Genomic DNA, 16929 nt, shown 5'->3' with positions numbered 1-16929 from the left:
TATTATGCCATAATCACTATTATAAACTAGCTTTTGATTATTTTTTAAACCAATAATTTTTAATCATAATTGTTTAAAATTTATTTGCACATCAATTTTTCTCCTTTTGGTTACTTCGATGTTATCGGGGCTATCTGAGATGATCGAAAAACAAGCATAAAACTTCTTTTGAATAATTGGTATTTTATAGTGTATGACAAAAATAGGCATTTTCAACAATTATAAACAACAAAATAAATAATATCAACGCTGCTTTCAAGAACTCAACATTTTTTTTTTTTTTAGCCTGTAAGCATGCATGCTGATTTGACTTTTCCTTGGGATACTACACCTTCTTTTTGCTAAAGCCCTGTTTTCAGATCAAACTCGATTTCCATCATGAAATTGCCAATTTATTTCGCTTGTGGAAATTATAAAGCAAATTGTTTGCTAACAGCTAAAAGATTAATTAATTAATTTTTAATCTGTTAGTTCTCTCATAACTAACTTTATGCATTTCGATTTGAAAAATGAGCATTGCTGATAATCAGTGTCAAAATATATTAACATTTGAATTTTGACACAGTCCAAAAAAAGCCTCACCGGTCTTAATTCTGAATCTCAAAATAAAAATAAAAATGAAAAGTTTCGCGAGCGGCGAGGGAGGGAGTTTTCTTTTTTGCTTAACTCTTATTAAATTTACAATTATTTTTTAAGGATTTCTAAATTTTCCGGGCTAATGAAATCTAAAATAACAGATCTGCCACATGAAACGCAAAAATGCCAACACTGCAGGGAACAAATTTATTGAATTCAATTTACAACTTCCGCTTAATGGCGATTTTAAGATATCTGCCTCAATCGTAATTCTGTAAATAAATAGATCATTTTGTTACCATACGATTTGCGTACAAGAATGTATTTAAATAATAGTTAATCGTTTAAGTCTGTATATTTGTAAACTTGGTATTTACATTTGTAGAGAAGGCACAACATGAACTTTATTTTGTACAAACTATTATTCGTAAAAGTGCTTCTCAACCCAACGGGGTAGGCTAAAAGCAGCGGAATGAACTTCACTGGAATAGTATTTTAAATTTAACGCATCTATTTCGGATTTTTCAAACTTTTTCACAGGCTCCTTCAGATCCCGGCTTGCATTGAGAGATGCGACAATAAATCCGATGTGACCGCATGGATAAGACGGCACTGAGGTAACGGCATATCCAACTTTTGGAAAATGAATTCCACATCCTTTCATTGTTTTCTTGGCGTGATCAAAGTCCAGCCAAAAACTGCCCGCCTGCGAGCAAATAATTCCGCCATCTTTCAGTGCATTCTTCAGCAGCTCAAAATAGCTTTCGAGGAACAAATTCACTGCCGGACCAACTGGATCCGAGCTATCCGTTATGATGACATCGAATTCGTTCTTGTGTTGTTTCATGTACTCAAATCCATCGCCAATTGTAAGCTTTACCTTTTCGCTGTCGAAGCCACACGCCATCGAAGGTAGATACTTTTTGGATAATTCCACAACTCTGTCATCGATTTCTACTTGGTGGACTTCTTTAACCAACGGATGCTTGACAACCTCCCGTGCCACACCCCCATCCCCGCCGCCCACAATTAAAACCTTTTGTGGATTTGGATGGCAACACAGTGGCAAGAAAGATATCATTTCCTGATAAGAGAACTCATCTCGGGAAGTACATTGAATGATTCCATCGAGAATGAGGCACCTTCCATAGGTTTCTCTGTAAAAATAAATTTAAATAGGAAAATGCTGGCAAAAATAAATGACTTTAATCTGGCTAAATACTAAAATTAAATTAATGCACATAATTATTATTAAATGTGTTAAATTCTTAAACTATCTCTGTCAAATTCTTGCAGAAAAAGCAATATTTTTAGATCAAATGCATATTTTATCAATATTTATATTACTAATTCAGTAATTTACCTTTTCATGAATGTAGGAAAGACTAGTCAAAAATGGAGTCCCAGGCCACAGCAGAGGCAAAAAATGATGAAAAGATTATCTGAAGAAGTGATTGCCAAAAACTTATGATAAAATGCTCCAAAATTCTTGTTTAAAATATTAATTAATAAGTTGCATAAGATTTGTGTTAGTTAAAATTTTAATTGTTTCAATTTTTGTATTTAAAAATTCTTAGCTTTAATGTAAGATAACAAAAAAAAAAAACAATTTTCTTGATCTCAATCGCAGGCCCACCTGTTGGATGCGCTTGAGATCCTATATTATCCAAGGGTACTTTCATATATAAATATGAAGGTAGATCAAGGACGTGCCCAACTTGTCTTACAACGATTTCGCTTTTATATAGGGTAAACAGTAACAAGATGAAACATTTTTTGTTCATTGAATGACGATTTAATGATCATGCATAGAGAAGTATTTTTTATAGGAATAATAATAATAATCTTTTTGTACACAAATGCATTTCGAATACAGCACACAAACACACAGATGCAGATGTACTTCTTAGAACAAGTAAATATTTATTCGTAGAACTGGTGGTACACACATGCTTATGAAAATGAATATAAGTAAATAATCATATATGATTGAATTTTTATTTGTATGTGTTTGCATAACTTACGTCTCAACTATTTGAATATCTTGGAATTGAGATTTTTCTGCATGAAGAACCTCTTTTACTTTCAAAGAAAAAGATTGTCCCGGCCATAAATCATCCTGGATTTCACTGAACCAGCCTTTCGAAATTCGATCCATTTAGTCAATATAGAAATGCAGTTGCGAAGGTGCAAATTGTACAAAATCGAGCACGTCTGCGTTTAATCTCGGATCAAAGGCGAATCAAGATAATAGCAAAACGTGGTTACGAAACAAAGTACCTATAAAATACCAACGAAAATACTGAACTAAAAATGTATATACTAAAAGAGTAGAACAAGTATCGCTTTTAAGATTCGCTCAAGCCTGATCAGATGCATCTGTTACTCCTTGCCTATCGGAAGCACCAATATATCGCCCGGCCGGCTAGCTATCGGCTAAGGTGGGGATCGACCGCAATATATTGGGCGGCAAATTAACAATAATTTGTATATTTTTGTACTCGCTACTGCGGATGTTATACAGCCTGCATTCTTATAAATTTCTCGAAATAATTTATTTGAGGCATTCTTCATATTTCTTATTCAATTTTCGCTCGGTTACAATACCCTCATCTCACCCGATTTATATATATTTATTTAATGCTAACTAAAGTCAATCGACACAAAAAATACAAAAAGTATAAAAAAATTTAAATTTAATTAAATGTAAGATTAAATTTAAAATGATGTACATAAATTAAAAATAAGAAATATTTAGTCAAATTAAGCCTTCATTACAAATTCAAAACTAATTTTAGCCAATTAATACATAACTTTTCATACTTATATTCTAATTTATTTTCTACTAATCATTCATTCTTTTAATTATTTAAAATTATTTAATTTATGTTCTTACTAAACCTATAATTTATTAACTCTTCATTTACGTTAGTGTACAGATACTGCTACTACTGGCGTACTGTCATACTTTTTGTTTAACACATTTAATGTATTATTTTTATTTCCATAAGGCTTTTAAAATCTGGTTGCTTCTTGTGCATTTTCATCAGTATAAATGTAATATGTTGCACATATTATTTAATAGTTACGAATATTATATTGTTTGTTGCATTGTATTTGCTTTTATTGCATTTATGATACTTGATATTTTTATTAGTTTTCCACAACTTTATATACAACTTTTTTTTATGCGTCGTTTAACTTGTATTTCTGCACAAATTTAACTATCCTCTTGCGGCGGTATTTAAATAAATTCTGCCCCACGCAAGCACTTTTCATTTTGTTTGCATCCAATTTGGACTCTTTCGCATTCAACTGGCCTCCAATTTGGACCTTTTTCTATATTTTCAAATGTTACCTATTTATTAAACAAATTCTCTCCCAGAGATCATTTGGGTCTTTTGAAGCAGATTGCCCCAACTTCTGCCGTGACTCAACTACCATAGTTTGACCGCTAGGTAGCGTTGAGTACTCCACTCTTCCCTCTGAAAGGTGGTGCTAACAAAACTTATCGATCTATTCGGCGACTATTACAAATCTTCGGTTTTAAATATTTAAAAAATGCTTGAATCATATTTTTGTAAATACCATTTTGGGATCAGATATAACATTTATTTTTATTTTATGAAAGAAGAAGAAAGAAAACATCTGTTTGCTTACTAATATAGAAACATTTTTGGATAGATGGCGTTTAATTTGATGGATCGCTTGATCGTGTTCATGGTATAATTATCCAGGATGCTCCAATTACGACAGTCGTAAAGTGAGCATTGTGGAAGTTGATGGACACATATAATTTTTCTTTGTTAGCCGTGCAATGAAATTTATAGAAACAAATTATTGCTTTTATGAATTTAGTATCAGCCAAGTACTGTCATCCCTTTTATTATTATTATTATTGGGGAAGCTGCACCGCGACCTATTTGATCTATTGTGCCCCCTTCTGAGCTCATAACTCTTCCATCAGCCCCAACTCCCGTACGAACGTGAGGATCTTTGTTGGGTTGAGGTCTTCTATGTCTTTGCAATTCAAGACATGCGCCTCTAGGATGCTGATTCTTCTTCTAGCTAAGGCGACACATTCTGCTAGGATGTGCATCGAGGATTCCTCCTCCCTTTCACAAAACCTGCAGAGATCGCTACTATATATACCCAATTTTGTCAGGTGACTCCTTAGTCTACAGTGTCCTGTCAATAGACCGATAAGTATCCTAAGGCTGTTCCCATGGTTATAATCTTTTTAAATCGAACAAGATTATAACCACCTAGGAGACATCTGGCTTGTCGGAGTCCTACTGCCTCCGACCAGCTCTGTTGCCGTCTCTGCCTCTCCTAGTTTCTAAGTTTCAGTCGTATAGTGTGCCTCCCTATGCCACAATACGGATCTGGTCCTGTTAGGGGCCTTCCTGCCCCATTCTTGCTTACTTGTCAGCCGCCTCGTTTCCCATCCCTTTTTACACCCAATAAATTATGCAAAGCAAAAAAAAACCCCTACTATCTCTTTCGCACAGCCGAACCAAAAGAGATCCACTATATATATATATATATATGGTATATTTATACGTAACTGTAACAATTTTCGTTCCGTTTATATTTTTTAATAGAATTATTGGAGAGAAAATTGAAGCTAACGCAAATAAGAGCGAGTTTGTTCGTTTTTTTGCAGTTGCTTACAATTTCGATTTATGAATAATCGGAAAGCCGAATACTTCAGATTGTGCCCAGTGAAAGAGAAAATGACAAAATAAGATGTTAAGGTGTATTATATATCATAAAGCAAGGATGCTGTTGAACAGGGCTTTTTATTGCTTTCCAAATCGATATATATATATATATATATATATATCGATATATGCAGCACGTGGGGAGTTACCGATTAATTTAATTGATTTGCGCGCGATATACGAGAATTTATATTAAAACAACTTACATTATGTAGCTTTTATATTAGTTTGCTAATACACACGAAAAGAAGGTTAGTATATTATATAAATATTTATATATTAAATGAGGTCTTTTACCTGTTACTTTGATTGGAATAGCTTCGCTGTTTAATTATTACACATTTTTAAAGGGTTCAGGATACAAAAATTCAAGGACCACAAAAAAAATTTGTTTGGTTTGCCGTCATCTGTCGGATTTCGTTTAATTTAATACAAAAAAATATAACGCTTTTGCTTTTGAAAGTTCCGCAAATATAGAACCAAATTTTCAAACCCACACGTGAATAAAATCCGAACGAGAAAATTATGATCATTGCAAAGTATCAATATCATGCCAAGTGAATAGGTAAATTAGTTTCTGTTATCTTTGCAATCGGAAATTGATGTTAGGGTATCGGAGAGTTATGGATAAAATAAATAAAAACGACTTATTTTCAAAATTCTCTTAAAGGTTCACACGGAGACAACTCAGCTGTAGATGTTTCAATCTGCATGCTACACATTTACACAATATGACTGAATAGCTATAGAATTTATAGGACAACACGGGAGTTAACAGCCTCATATCCCAACCATTGACCGAACGTTTCTTTAATAACATTAAATGTTCATCAATAAAAATTAATAAAATCATTGTGGACTACACAATTTATTTTAAACATCTTAACATTGAATAAGATATAGTCTCCAGCTTCAATATTGTCAGAAATTGCACAACGCAAATTCTGTGCTATTCCCAAAATATGAAATAAATATTAAAAATATCTAGCACATCTATAATTATTGCTTAGTTTAACGAAGCCTCTTCTTTTATCTTCGTTAATCTGACAAACTACAAATAAATCGTACACAATACAAATCACGTTTATACACAATTTGAAATATGTATTTAAAATGTTTTTTGTTTTTTTCAGAATGTTTTCACAGAAACATAATTGCAGCTTAGCGCTTCCTGTGCATATGTTCGCGATTCTTGCGTCTCCAGGCAGCACGCCTGGATCCGCCGATGGTCTGCGAATATCTGTAACCCTTGCCGAGACCACGGGAACTCTTTCCGGCCGAGGTCAGACCACGCAGCTCGCGGTGCTTGTGCACATGCTTGCAAATCCAGTTAACCTTGGGGTCACGGCAGATGGCATTGTGATGAATGTCCACCAGAATAACCTCAAAGTATTTGTAGGAGGCATCCTGGGCCACCCAGTAAGAGTTCATCACACGTAGACCACCAAGTCTGCGGCCAACACGCTCCTATAAAAATGTGGAGAAAATCTTTAATTACTATCCGGCGTATTATGAATATGAGAATATAGATTGAATTAGGTTCAGACATCTAAGGAAGTTAATGCCACATATATTTGTCTTCAGGAAGCACGTGTTTATCATCAGTTAAGAATAGAAAGGTATTTATTTTTCTTTTTTAGAACAATGCTTACCTCAGCAATGGATTGCAATCCACGGTACGGTTTCAGTTGGTTGACACCGTGACTCTTGGGTTTGCCGTAGGTGCAGCCCTTGGGCACGGGACGCTTGCGACCTCCGCGGCGAACACGGATTCTATAGATGACGTAGCCCTGCTTGGCGCGATAACCCAGACGACGAGCCTTATCCGGGCGAGTGGGTCTCGGCGAGCGATGCAATTTTGTCAATTGGCGATACTGCCAGACACGGATGCGGAGCAGATAGCGCATAACATCGCTCTGCTTCTTCCGATACAGTTCCTGCATATAGCGGTAGGCACCCATTTTCAACGGCTGATAGACCTAGCAACAAACGGAATTTGTTATTTTTATACATAACTTGTCACATCATTGGTCTATTTTTTGTCATTTTTTCTTTCTCATAATTATTAAAACCTAAAAATAGATTGAAAGTGTCATTTAAATACAATTTAAATCACTTTATTTACTCTAGATCGATCTCTACGGATTTTTCAGAATATCCATAATCTGCACGTTGCTTAAAAAGCATCAGAGTGGTGCATGGAAGTATCATCAGTATGTTTGGAATAGAAAAATACTCTTTGTAAGACCTGCAGTTGTAATTACCTGTCAGAATGAAATAAATTAAATTAAATTAATATATATTGATTACTGGGCAAACGAAAAAATTAATATCCACATAGAAATATTTTAGCACCCACCTTTGTGGCCGACCAAAATCCAAAAGACGGAAATATGCCAAGTTGTCAGTACAGGCTCTCGTTACAGTGAGAAGGAATTTGAAAATGAAACATGAAACATTTGTAAGCTTATCGACCACGTTGGAACATGGAATCGGACAATATTAACTTTGAATTCCTAAATATTTGTGCTCCTTAATTCGATACACAATTAATTAAAAAAATAAATCAGCGATAAAAAAATTAAATTAAACCAAATTTCGGGTCTATAAATTTACAATAATATGCAGTGGAAATGATTTTACGGGCTAAAAGCACATAACAACATTTTGCGGGCGCTTAACAGTTCACAGATTTTGCAAAGCCAATTGTGCTATTATTTATATATAGATATTTTTATATTCACATAATTGTACATTGCTTACTTTATATATATTATTATAAACTTTTCGTTAAGCTTTTATGTTATGCAACTCATCGCTTGTAGGTGACTCTTTTTAGTTTTATAATTAAATACCAGTTTCTCTGTGGACGCTGTCAGTAAAGATGCAAACGGATTTATTATACTTTATGCAAATCTGATGGCGGAGTCAATAACCAGCAGCACTAATATTCTTCCTGTAATTGATTTCCAATGAGTTTCGCAAGGTTTTATCGTTTTAAGTGTTTATTTCCATGGATCGTTAAGTTTATATCCCCTCATATGACACCAAGGAAAAAACAACAAAAAATAAATATTTAGTTATAGATATAAGTAACTTAATTTTATATATGTTGAATAAGATATGCTCTAAGTTAAATTCCATTACTTCAACGTTCTATAACGACGTTAAGATTTTGTAGCTAACTTGGCACATCGTTAGCTATCGATAAGGCCAAACTTGTCGATTCGACGATGATTTTGCAAATTTTGGTTGTGTATTTCCGTTGAATGAATCTACTTCCTTTTGTTTTGAGCCGTACGGTGAAAGGTACATAAATTGGGCATTACAAATATCTATAAACATCCGTTCGGATTTTAGCTTAAATTATTGGCAGCTTACATGGTCAAAGCGCAATAACTGCTACGTAATAAACAATAATTATATTTTTTACTTATTGTTTTGCTTTGTTCTCGATTTTGTTTCAGATTGAAGATGGGTCGCCGACCAGCTAGGTGGTAAGTATTTATGTTTATTTGATAAGCAATGAAAATGCTCAACTTAAATTTAATTTTCTTATTGCAAATTGAAGTTACCGTTATTGTAAGAACAAGCCGTACCCAAAGTCGCGTTTCTGTCGTGGTGTACCCGACCCAAAGATTCGCATCTTCGATTTGGGCAGAAAGAAGGCGACCGTTGAGGATTTCCCGCTATGCGTCCATTTGGTGTCCGATGAATACGAACAGTTGAGCAGCGAAGCCTTGGAAGCTGGACGCATTTGCTGCAACAAGTATCTGGTGAAGTTCTGTGGCAAGGATCAGTTCCACATCCGAATGCGTTTGCATCCATTCCACGTCATTCGCATCAACAAAATGTTGTCGTGCGCCGGAGCCGATAGGTATGCGTCTTGGAACTTCCAATTGCTGACTTCCCATACATTTATGTGTATATTTTAGGCTTCAGACTGGAATGAGAGGTGCTTTTGGAAAGCCGCAGGGAACCGTTGCTCGCGTTCGCATTGGACAGCCCATTATGTCTGTGCGTTCCAGTGACCGATACAAGGCTCAAGTCATCGAAGCCCTGCGTCGTGCCAAGTTCAAGTTCCCAGGTCGCCAGAAGGTAATGCGCAAATGTTTATTTATATCTCGAAATACTTATAATAAAATTTGTTGTCTTTCTTAGATCTACGTGTCGAAGAAGTGGGGTTTCACCAAGTACGAACGGGAGCGCTACGAGGAACTGCGCGATGACAATCGCCTCGAGCACGATGGATGCAATGTCAAATACCGACGAGAGCACGGACCAATGGCTGCCTGGGAGAAGGCTCAGCGTGACGTTCATGCATAAAAAGTAAACTTTGGGATTTGAATAAATAAATGCACTGGTTAATTTTCCAGACAGCATTAATTGTTTTGTAAAATGCATCATGATATAGATATCATTATTATATACAACACCCAATTTAACTATACGCGATCTTTGATTCTTGTCATGTTCCAGCTTCCCATCAGCCTCGATCTCTGTTTCCCCCTTAGAATTTTTAGAGAAAGCATACTCGACACGTTGAAATCAGATCTGGAGATGATATACGTCCCAAAGCGAATTTATTTCCCAATATCGGCATCGCCTATATCAGCTGGAAAGTCAAAGTCCTACAATTTATCTGAACTAGACACGAAATTAAATAGCTCGATTAGTAGTTACACCTAACTGAAGTCTTAATATAATTATAGGAATAACTTGGCAAATACAACTTGTGAAATGCTTTTAATTCTGAGTGACATTTATTGCTATTGGTATTCGATTTTCACCGATGATTGCACAGCGAAGGATGTCATCAATAAATTATTAAATCATATGAACAATTCAGTTGACGCTGCCTTATGGCTCGCCACGTCGCTTACCATAGTCTACTTTGCTGACCATCAGGGGAGCATTCCTCTGGCACTGAGAGGGCCGCCTTGGCAATATGTATTCCGAGACATGGGCGAGATGCGGATGCACCTTAATGGTGCGCGATGGTTTCTCATGGCGCAACGCCTGCAGATCGCGTTTGTTTTCCTCGAAAAAGCCCTTGAGCACCTCACAGTTGAGAATCTAGGTCTTGATTTCACATATCCGTGTATCATGCACAGCGATAGGGTTAGCGGCACGGCTGCAATCTTGAGCGCGACATCGAAACGCCTTCACCTTCTCCATTTTGAATTGGTAGACGACTTCCTTCTGCGGACGTTCCAGGCTGTTAAGCCGCTCAAGTGTTTTACTTTTGCCCGCCTTCTGGTTATCCTCTAAGCTGGACGACGACGGCAGCGTTATCCTTTTTGTGTATCGTGTTCCAGCCAAAGGTGCTTTGCCCGCTGGCTTCTCCACCATATGCTCATAGGTGGCAATTTTTAAGGGTGTCGCCACCACAATATCCGGTGTTGCCATATCGTTGGAGCTCCTTTGTGGGCACCAGCACCTGCTTGGAACTGCGCAATTGCCTTGAGTATGGGCATGTCCAGCTCCAGTTCGTGGAACTGCAACTTGTCCTGTGCCTGGCTCATCATGCACGTTTAGATGGAAAATAGGACAAAATCGAAAACCTTTGAGTGGGAGGGATTGGGAATGAATATCAAAATTGTGGGAGGAACCGGGAAACAAAATATTAACGATCAAATCCGAGAATCCCTAAAAATGCCAAGTGCTGATTATTTATTAATTTTTTTAAAGGAACTTTTTATGGATTAGTATCCCCAATAGAAGTTTATAAGGCATTTTAAGCATATTGAGCTGAAACTGACTTCTCATAGACGTAATTTGAACTTCGATAAAATTCCATATAAACAATGTCTGAAATTTTAATTGAAAGACGAAAAAACAAAGATTAGTTGACATTGATTACACATTTCTAAAAACTAAAATTTTTGAGATCATTTAAGGATTGCATATTGCACAACCAACAATTAATGAATGATGAAAGCTAAAATAAATATTTTCGAGTTCGTACAATAATGTTGATTATTACTCCGTCGCTATGTCAGCGGAATTATGCACCCTCCGAATTTTAGAGGACTATGCTAGGAAATAATTTTGGAAAAAAAGATCTTAAGTAAATTGAAATTGACATTAATTTTTGATTGGAAAATTGGAACAAAATCTGAAATATTCGGCATTTGCCGTGACGGGACAAAACATAAAATGTTGTGACTGAAGGCATCACATAATTAGTCCTGTGCACATCTCAAATGTGATGTAAATTAAGCATTTTGTTATTACTTTATTTATTTAATTATCGCCTTGATTGAATCGAACAGTTTTTGAGTTATCATGACTATATTATTCGAGGGGCATCTCGCATCTTCGTCAGTGTGATTAGAACTAAGCACAAAATGCATATCAGAAAACATCTTAACCTAGAGTAGCCGTTACGCTTTCGCTCTCGCGGCCATTCCCGGAAAGTGCAAAATAAGCTGGGTTCGTTGCTCATGGGAAATATCGTATCAGCGTATTTGGTACTCAGGGCGAAGGGCCGCTCAACGCTGAGTACGCTGCTCACGAGTGTGCATCAGCGAAATCCAACCAATGCGGAAGCGGGTAGTCTATGGTTAATTTTTATATCCTTTATGGGGCCGGAGATGTCTTAATGTTTTACATTAATTTGCACAACTCTACAATACACTTTACAGATTTCTAATGATGGTATGAAACTAAGGCAAAAATCTATACCCTTATAAAAGGTATTTCTAATTCTAAAGTGATCAATATGGATTATTATTTTTTATTTATTGAGAATTAAATTTAATTTTTAATCTGCTACAATAGAAGAGAGTGTATTTCGCAGCCGAAATATTTCGAATGCACTTTAAAGTCTGCCAAAAATAAAACCCCATTTGATCAATCACTCCATTGCGTGTGTCATTATTTATGAACAACTAAACTTGGACAATTGATTTTCAATTTAAAATATAATATCGCGATGCGCTAATCATTAGAAGGCTGATGTTTGTTTGCTTTATCCCATGAATCGCAACAGCAACATTTTGTATTCATAACATTGTATTAGTTCTGTTCAATTATAAATTACATTATGCATCATCACGAGGGATTCCCAGTTGGGCATTGCTCCACTTCAGCGGATCTGGGTAGTCGAACTCTCCCTGGGAATACAAAAATACCGGTTAATTTCGGTGAATACAAATATAAATACGGGGAAGTGCTGGTACTTACAGTTATGTGATCGGGTTCATGCCATAGGTGCCAGATTACCCACCACCACATCGCTGCTCCAACGGCAACGGCTCCAATTTTAGTTGCCTTTGAGTGAGGCGGTGGAGCATTTCGGTAAGAGACACTAAATAAAAACGTTATGTAATATAACAAAAGCAATATTCTATGTACGCCTGATGAATACGTCGTACTACTTACACATGACTTTGTCTGCTTATTAGATTTGTGTTGCCATTTAGAACTTGTATGGCTCTTTGTGTCACCAAAACCCTTCGAAGGGCTCTAATATTTCCAAACATCCTTACTTTCACCGATGTTGATCTAACACAATGTTGATAGATGGCAGAAATAGAGATGGAAAAACAAACCGATAGTTATGCATTTTTCGCATACCTAATTAGCTAGTTTTCCCTGCGAGTGATTCCAACGGGAAGAGTAGCTACCGATATTTTACGATATATGTAGAAGGTTATTAACACCAAGAATATGAAATTCCAGAATTAAACTGAATTAAAATAAGAACAGTAATACATATATATATGTAAATAAAATTAGGCAATGAATAATAAACACAATCAGCATGTTGAAAATAGAAGTGAGCGCTGAACAGAAGTCGAGTTCTACCGAAAAACCGTGGACGCGATGACCAATGAACTTAAAAAGACAGATACATCGATATATACGAATATGTCGATGATTTCTCACATCACTAGCTTACACCCACAAAAACAGTTTATTATTATATAGTATTGTACATATAAATCATCAGGATGAGTGTCTTGGAATGGAAAAAAGTCAAACTATTTGATTTAATCACTTTGCGCTCAATCAAAGCAGATAACACAATTACAGAAATATCGGCGCGCTGCTTTAGCATAGTCAAAGCATCCAATGGCACAACGAGCACTTCTCTCGTACTATGCGACAAAAATGGATTTGTGCATGTTTTCTTTGAGAATGATAAAATACCTCTACGATTTGATTGCCACGAAATCAAGCAGCCAATTAAACTGTGTGCACTAACCACGAACAATATGCTCACAATAGTGGCTCAAAATGACACAAATCGTTCGCTGGGCATATACATTTACGATCTCAACCAGTTCAAAAAGGAGGGATTTTCATGCCTCGCCACCGCAATTTTGCCCACAACGAGTCGGGTCACACTTATGCAGGTCGCCATTATTGGACCCGATAAGACGTATGCCTTAGGCATAGGGTTCGAGCGGGGTGACATCCTCCTCTATTTTGGTAAAATCAACCGAGATCTTTCGTCAAATATTTGTCAGCAGAGCATTGCAACAAGTGCCATAAATGGAATAGAATTTAATACTTGCTATCAGCAGTCGGAGACGCAAATTTGCAATGTGTTCGTCATGTCCCTCGATGGAGTCTATAGTCTTGTATTGAACGATAGATCTTCAATTATCGCCACGTACCCACTGGGCAGCGATAGGGATATGCATAACCAGTGTTGTACAATGTCCGAACCACTTGGGCCCAACTCGTTTTTCGTCGTTGGACGAGATGATGCCATTTACTGTTTTAGTCGGGATGGTCGCGGAGGCTGCTCCGTGATTGCTGGTCAAAAGGAGTTTCTGTCGTGGATTGGTCATCATCTGCTCGTCGTGGTTAAGGCTCAATTTGGCTCCAGACTCATCGTTGTGGACGTGCACAACAAATTGATTCTTTTCAACGAACGAATTTCGAATTTGCTTTGCATTCTCAATGCGACAAATGCTTATCATATTATCACTAAAGGCGAACACTCGCAATATATGTCTACGTACCATCAATACAAATTGCAACAGCACAATACTAATTATAAAGTTCGCCTCCTAATCGCTCAGTGTTTGCACGATAAAGCGCTGAGCATTTTGGAAAAAGAGGCAAGCGCCGCCGAAAGTGAAAATATTGCAAATGTTCGTTTGCAGCACGGCAATAATTTATTGCAAAGAGGCAGATTATCTGAGGCAGTCACCGAATATGCTCAGACTATTGGTGAAATAAAGCCATACAACATCATTTCGAAACTGTTAAGTCTCAGGCACAATGGTCACCTGATGCAATACATGAATGAATTGTTGAAAAATAAACACGCCAGCATTGAGCACAAGAAACTGCTTGAATGTTGCGTGGATCGGGAAAAGCTCAGCTCGAAAATTGATGAGTTTTGGATTACTCGAAACGATTCCGGTCACATTTGCGACTTTAGGAATATATCGCTTAGATCTCTTAATATCTCCAGCTTAAAAAGTGCCAGCGAATATTTGCAGACGACGGACTTTCAGCAAATGGACGAAGATGAAATTTATCAATTTTTCCAAGAATATGGTCGGGAACTTATATCGCTGGATTCCCAAAAGGTTTTCACAACGGCAGAATCACTGGTGAAAACACATAAAATAAAAAACGTATTGCGATTTTTAACTATCTTCTCCAATTACGAGGAGTTTTGTGCGAAGTTAATAGCTGATCTGATAGAAAGTTCTTCCAACTGTGATGAAAAGTTATCTTATTATTTGCTGACTCTTTACCTTGGTCTTTGGCGTGAGAATAAGATATCTTCGGAATATATTCGAGATTTTTTAAAGAAAACTTCGCTTAGTTCTCAGAAGATTGCAATAATATCCAAGGCTTATCAATTTACCCACGAAAATGGATATCCAGAAGCCGCTGGATATTCTGAAGTAATTACTGGCGATGAAACAAACTCAAAATGCATCGAGGAAACAATTAAAAAGAATCCAAGTCTTGCGCCTGTGTTGACAACTGATCAGCGATCATTGCTAAATATTTTGCAAAAAGTATGCAGTAACTCTGAGATCAAAATAATCGATATAAAACCATTTTTGATAGAAACGTTTACGAAAAATGCAAATGATGTCAAAGCAGAGCTGCAGTTGAACAATGATCTCAAAAATGAAATAGATGTCAATGATGCATTAGTATCGCAATTCAAGTCAAATCCAATGGAGTTCCGCAACAGGGGCTGCGATATTTGCCGCCAACCGTTGCACATGCCCTCAGTGTATTTTCTATGTCAGCATTCATTCCACAAAGATTGCCTCAGCTACGATTACAGCACTAACAAGGGCGATGATAATACGGATTGTGTTCTGTGTGCCAAAAATACTGAATACTTTCTTTCGAATTCGGAAAGTATGAACTTTAGTTCCAAGTCTGGCAACACAATTAAGACAATTTCAAATGATTTTGCTTCTGGGTTATTTAAGCTGAGAATTTCGGATAAATTTCGCATGGCCGAAGCATCCCATGGAACACGTGATTCAACGAATCCCTTTGATGATAACTATGATTCTAATTTCAACTGTTGTTAATTGTGTTTTGAATTATCAAATTGTGTATATTTGTATTTGTATTTAATTGTATATTTTGATATATCCATGTATGCAGAAATATAATATTGTTTTTTATAATTGTAAAATGATTTAAAAACGTTTTTACGATGGCTGATTTAATTAATTGGTTGAAAATGCCGCAAGAAACTTAATTCTTTATTAAATCATTTCAATAAGCGATAATACTTGGAGAGATGTAATAAGAAGACAAAATAATTTTTTAAGATTCATATTTTAGATTTCAGCGAAAGATTTCTTGCTTTAATTTAGGCATTACAGCTTTAAAATGTTGACTTAAACATTTGTTCAAGGAGCTTAGAAAACTTCCACAAACAATTTTTAAATATATCCAGAAAGTAATTTACATATTTATATATTAAATAAAATTGGTTGGAAATTATATAAAGGCTTTAATAATTTTGTAATTATTCGTTTACTCCTCTGTTAAAAATTAATAATTATTTTAAGGCACTTTTTTGTTCGTTTTTTTATTAGTAGCAGAAAGATTATTTACATTGCCAGATGATTTTTTTTAAACAATTTATTAAATTTTCATTGTGTTGTGTAATTTTTCATTAAGTTTAGTTTCGGCGTTTTTTTTTTCAAGCAAAATGTATTATTTTGAATCGTTTTGCACTCATTTCGGAATTGGTCACGAAGGGTTTTCAATTTATTTTTTTAAGTCTTCTGAAAATTATTTTTTAGCGGTGCATACAGTGATACGCATTTTCGGGTATTTGGCTCTTTTTCACTATTGGGCTATTCACATATTCACATGCATTCGCATTAGTTGTTTTATAATTACAAAAAGTTATTTTGCTATTTATGGTGCAAAATTGTAGTAGAAACATCTTTAGCAATAATTAAGAACTCGTGTAATACTTTTTACCTGTATCAAATATTAAATTGTCTTATACTTTTATTATCACTTTTGTGCTGTTTGAGTTGATCCTTCATGGCTGTTAGATAGGGAACGCCATGCTTACGGAAATTAGGAAATTTCTACCAGTAAGTAATTTTTCAGTCTAGGTGGGACTGGTTTATTTTGTGTACGTTTTACACTTTTCTATTGTGAATGC

At 35.9% G+C, this 16929-nt stretch overlaps 5 protein-coding genes and 1 non-coding gene across 6 annotated transcripts; 2 read left to right on the top strand and 4 right to left on the bottom strand.

Moving 5' to 3' along the window:
- Positions 1–912: 912 nt before the first annotated feature.
- LOC6563818 (spermidine synthase) lies at positions 913–2820 on the bottom strand. The gene is made up of 2 exons (XM_001990796.2): positions 2601–2820; positions 913–1733 (listed from the first exon to the last, which is right to left on the bottom strand). Exons 1-2 carry the CDS (start codon positions 2732–2734, stop codon positions 998–1000), a joined length of 870 nt encoding a protein of 289 aa, XP_001990832.1. The 5' UTR covers positions 2735–2820; the 3' UTR covers positions 913–997.
- A 3558-nt stretch (positions 2821–6378) lies between these two features.
- LOC6563087 (60S ribosomal protein L15) lies at positions 6379–7690 on the bottom strand. The gene is made up of 3 exons (XM_001990797.2): positions 7660–7690; positions 6953–7279; positions 6379–6767 (listed from the first exon to the last, which is right to left on the bottom strand). Exons 2-3 carry the CDS (start codon positions 7259–7261, stop codon positions 6462–6464), a joined length of 615 nt encoding a protein of 204 aa, XP_001990833.1. The 5' UTR covers positions 7262–7279; positions 7660–7690; the 3' UTR covers positions 6379–6461.
- LOC116805502 lies at positions 7445–7527 on the bottom strand. Its single transcript, XR_004365226.1, has one exon. It is a non-coding gene; the product is annotated as a small nucleolar RNA Me18S-Gm1358 (small nucleolar RNA).
- An 848-nt stretch (positions 7691–8538) lies between the features above and the next one.
- On the top strand, positions 8539–9686 carry LOC6563088 (60S ribosomal protein L10). The gene is made up of 5 exons (XM_001990798.3): positions 8539–8609; positions 8768–8797; positions 8872–9177; positions 9236–9398; positions 9462–9686. The coding sequence occupies exons 2-5, from the start codon at positions 8775–8777 to the stop codon at positions 9624–9626; spliced, it is 657 nt and encodes a 218-aa protein (XP_001990834.1). The 5' UTR covers positions 8539–8609; positions 8768–8774; the 3' UTR covers positions 9627–9686.
- A 2613-nt stretch (positions 9687–12299) lies between these two features.
- Positions 12300–12839, bottom strand: LOC116805405 (NADH dehydrogenase [ubiquinone] 1 beta subcomplex subunit 2, mitochondrial-like). Its single transcript, XM_032737031.2, has 3 exons — positions 12687–12839; positions 12489–12612; positions 12300–12418 (listed from the first exon to the last, which is right to left on the bottom strand). Exons 1-3 carry the CDS (start codon positions 12785–12787, stop codon positions 12347–12349), a joined length of 297 nt encoding a protein of 98 aa, XP_032592922.1. The 5' UTR covers positions 12788–12839; the 3' UTR covers positions 12300–12346.
- A 358-nt stretch (positions 12840–13197) lies between these two features.
- On the top strand, positions 13198–15933 carry LOC6563090 (vacuolar protein sorting-associated protein 11 homolog). The gene has a single exon (XM_001990800.3). It carries the CDS (start codon positions 13259–13261, stop codon positions 15827–15829), a length of 2571 nt encoding a protein of 856 aa, XP_001990836.2. The 5' UTR covers positions 13198–13258; the 3' UTR covers positions 15830–15933.
- The last annotated feature ends 996 nt before the right edge of the window (positions 15934–16929 follow it).

This window comes from Drosophila grimshawi, unplaced genomic scaffold (assembly GCF_018153295.1).
Source record: "Drosophila grimshawi isolate 15287-2541.00 unplaced genomic scaffold, ASM1815329v1 contig_59, whole genome shotgun sequence".
NCBI classification, from domain to species: domain Eukaryota; kingdom Metazoa; phylum Arthropoda; class Insecta; order Diptera; family Drosophilidae; genus Drosophila; species Drosophila grimshawi.
This window is presented reverse-complemented; position numbering and strand designations above follow the sequence as displayed.

Excerpts from the sequence above, each read along its gene's own strand:
- LOC6563818 (XM_001990796.2), bottom strand. The coding sequence starts at position 2,734 with ATGGATCGAATTTCGAAAGGCTGGTTCAGTGAAATCCAGGATGATTTA. Across the intron at positions 1,734-2,600 it reads GATATTCAAATAGTTGAGAC|AGAAACCTATGGAAGGTGCC; the intron begins GTAAGTTATGCA and ends TTATTTTTACAG.
- LOC6563087 (XM_001990797.2), bottom strand. The coding sequence starts at position 7,261 with ATGGGTGCCTACCGCTATATGCAGGAACTGTATCGGAAGAAGCAGAGC. Across the intron at positions 6,768-6,952 it reads GATTGCAATCCATTGCTGAG|GAGCGTGTTGGCCGCAGACT; the intron begins GTAAGCATTGTT and ends ACATTTTTATAG.
- LOC6563088 (XM_001990798.3), top strand. The coding sequence starts at position 8,775 with ATGGGTCGCCGACCAGCTAGGTG. Across the intron at positions 9,178-9,235 it reads TCGTGCGCCGGAGCCGATAG|GCTTCAGACTGGAATGAGAG; the intron begins GTATGCGTCTTG and ends TGTATATTTTAG. Across the intron at positions 9,399-9,461 it reads AGTTCCCAGGTCGCCAGAAG|ATCTACGTGTCGAAGAAGTG; the intron begins GTAATGCGCAAA and ends TGTCTTTCTTAG.
- LOC116805405 (XM_032737031.2), bottom strand. The coding sequence starts at position 12,787 with ATGTTTGGAAATATTAGAGCCCTTCGAAGGGTTTTGGTGACACAAAGA. Across the intron at positions 12,613-12,686 it reads ATAAGCAGACAAAGTCATGT|TGTCTCTTACCGAAATGCTC; the intron begins GTAAGTAGTACG and ends GTTTTTATTTAG. Across the intron at positions 12,419-12,488 it reads ATGAACCCGATCACATAACT|GGAGAGTTCGACTACCCAGA; the intron begins GTAAGTACCAGC and ends TTGTATTCCCAG.
- LOC6563090 (XM_001990800.3), top strand. The coding sequence starts at position 13,259 with ATGAGTGTCTTGGAATGGAAAAAAGTCAAACTATTTGATTTAATCACT.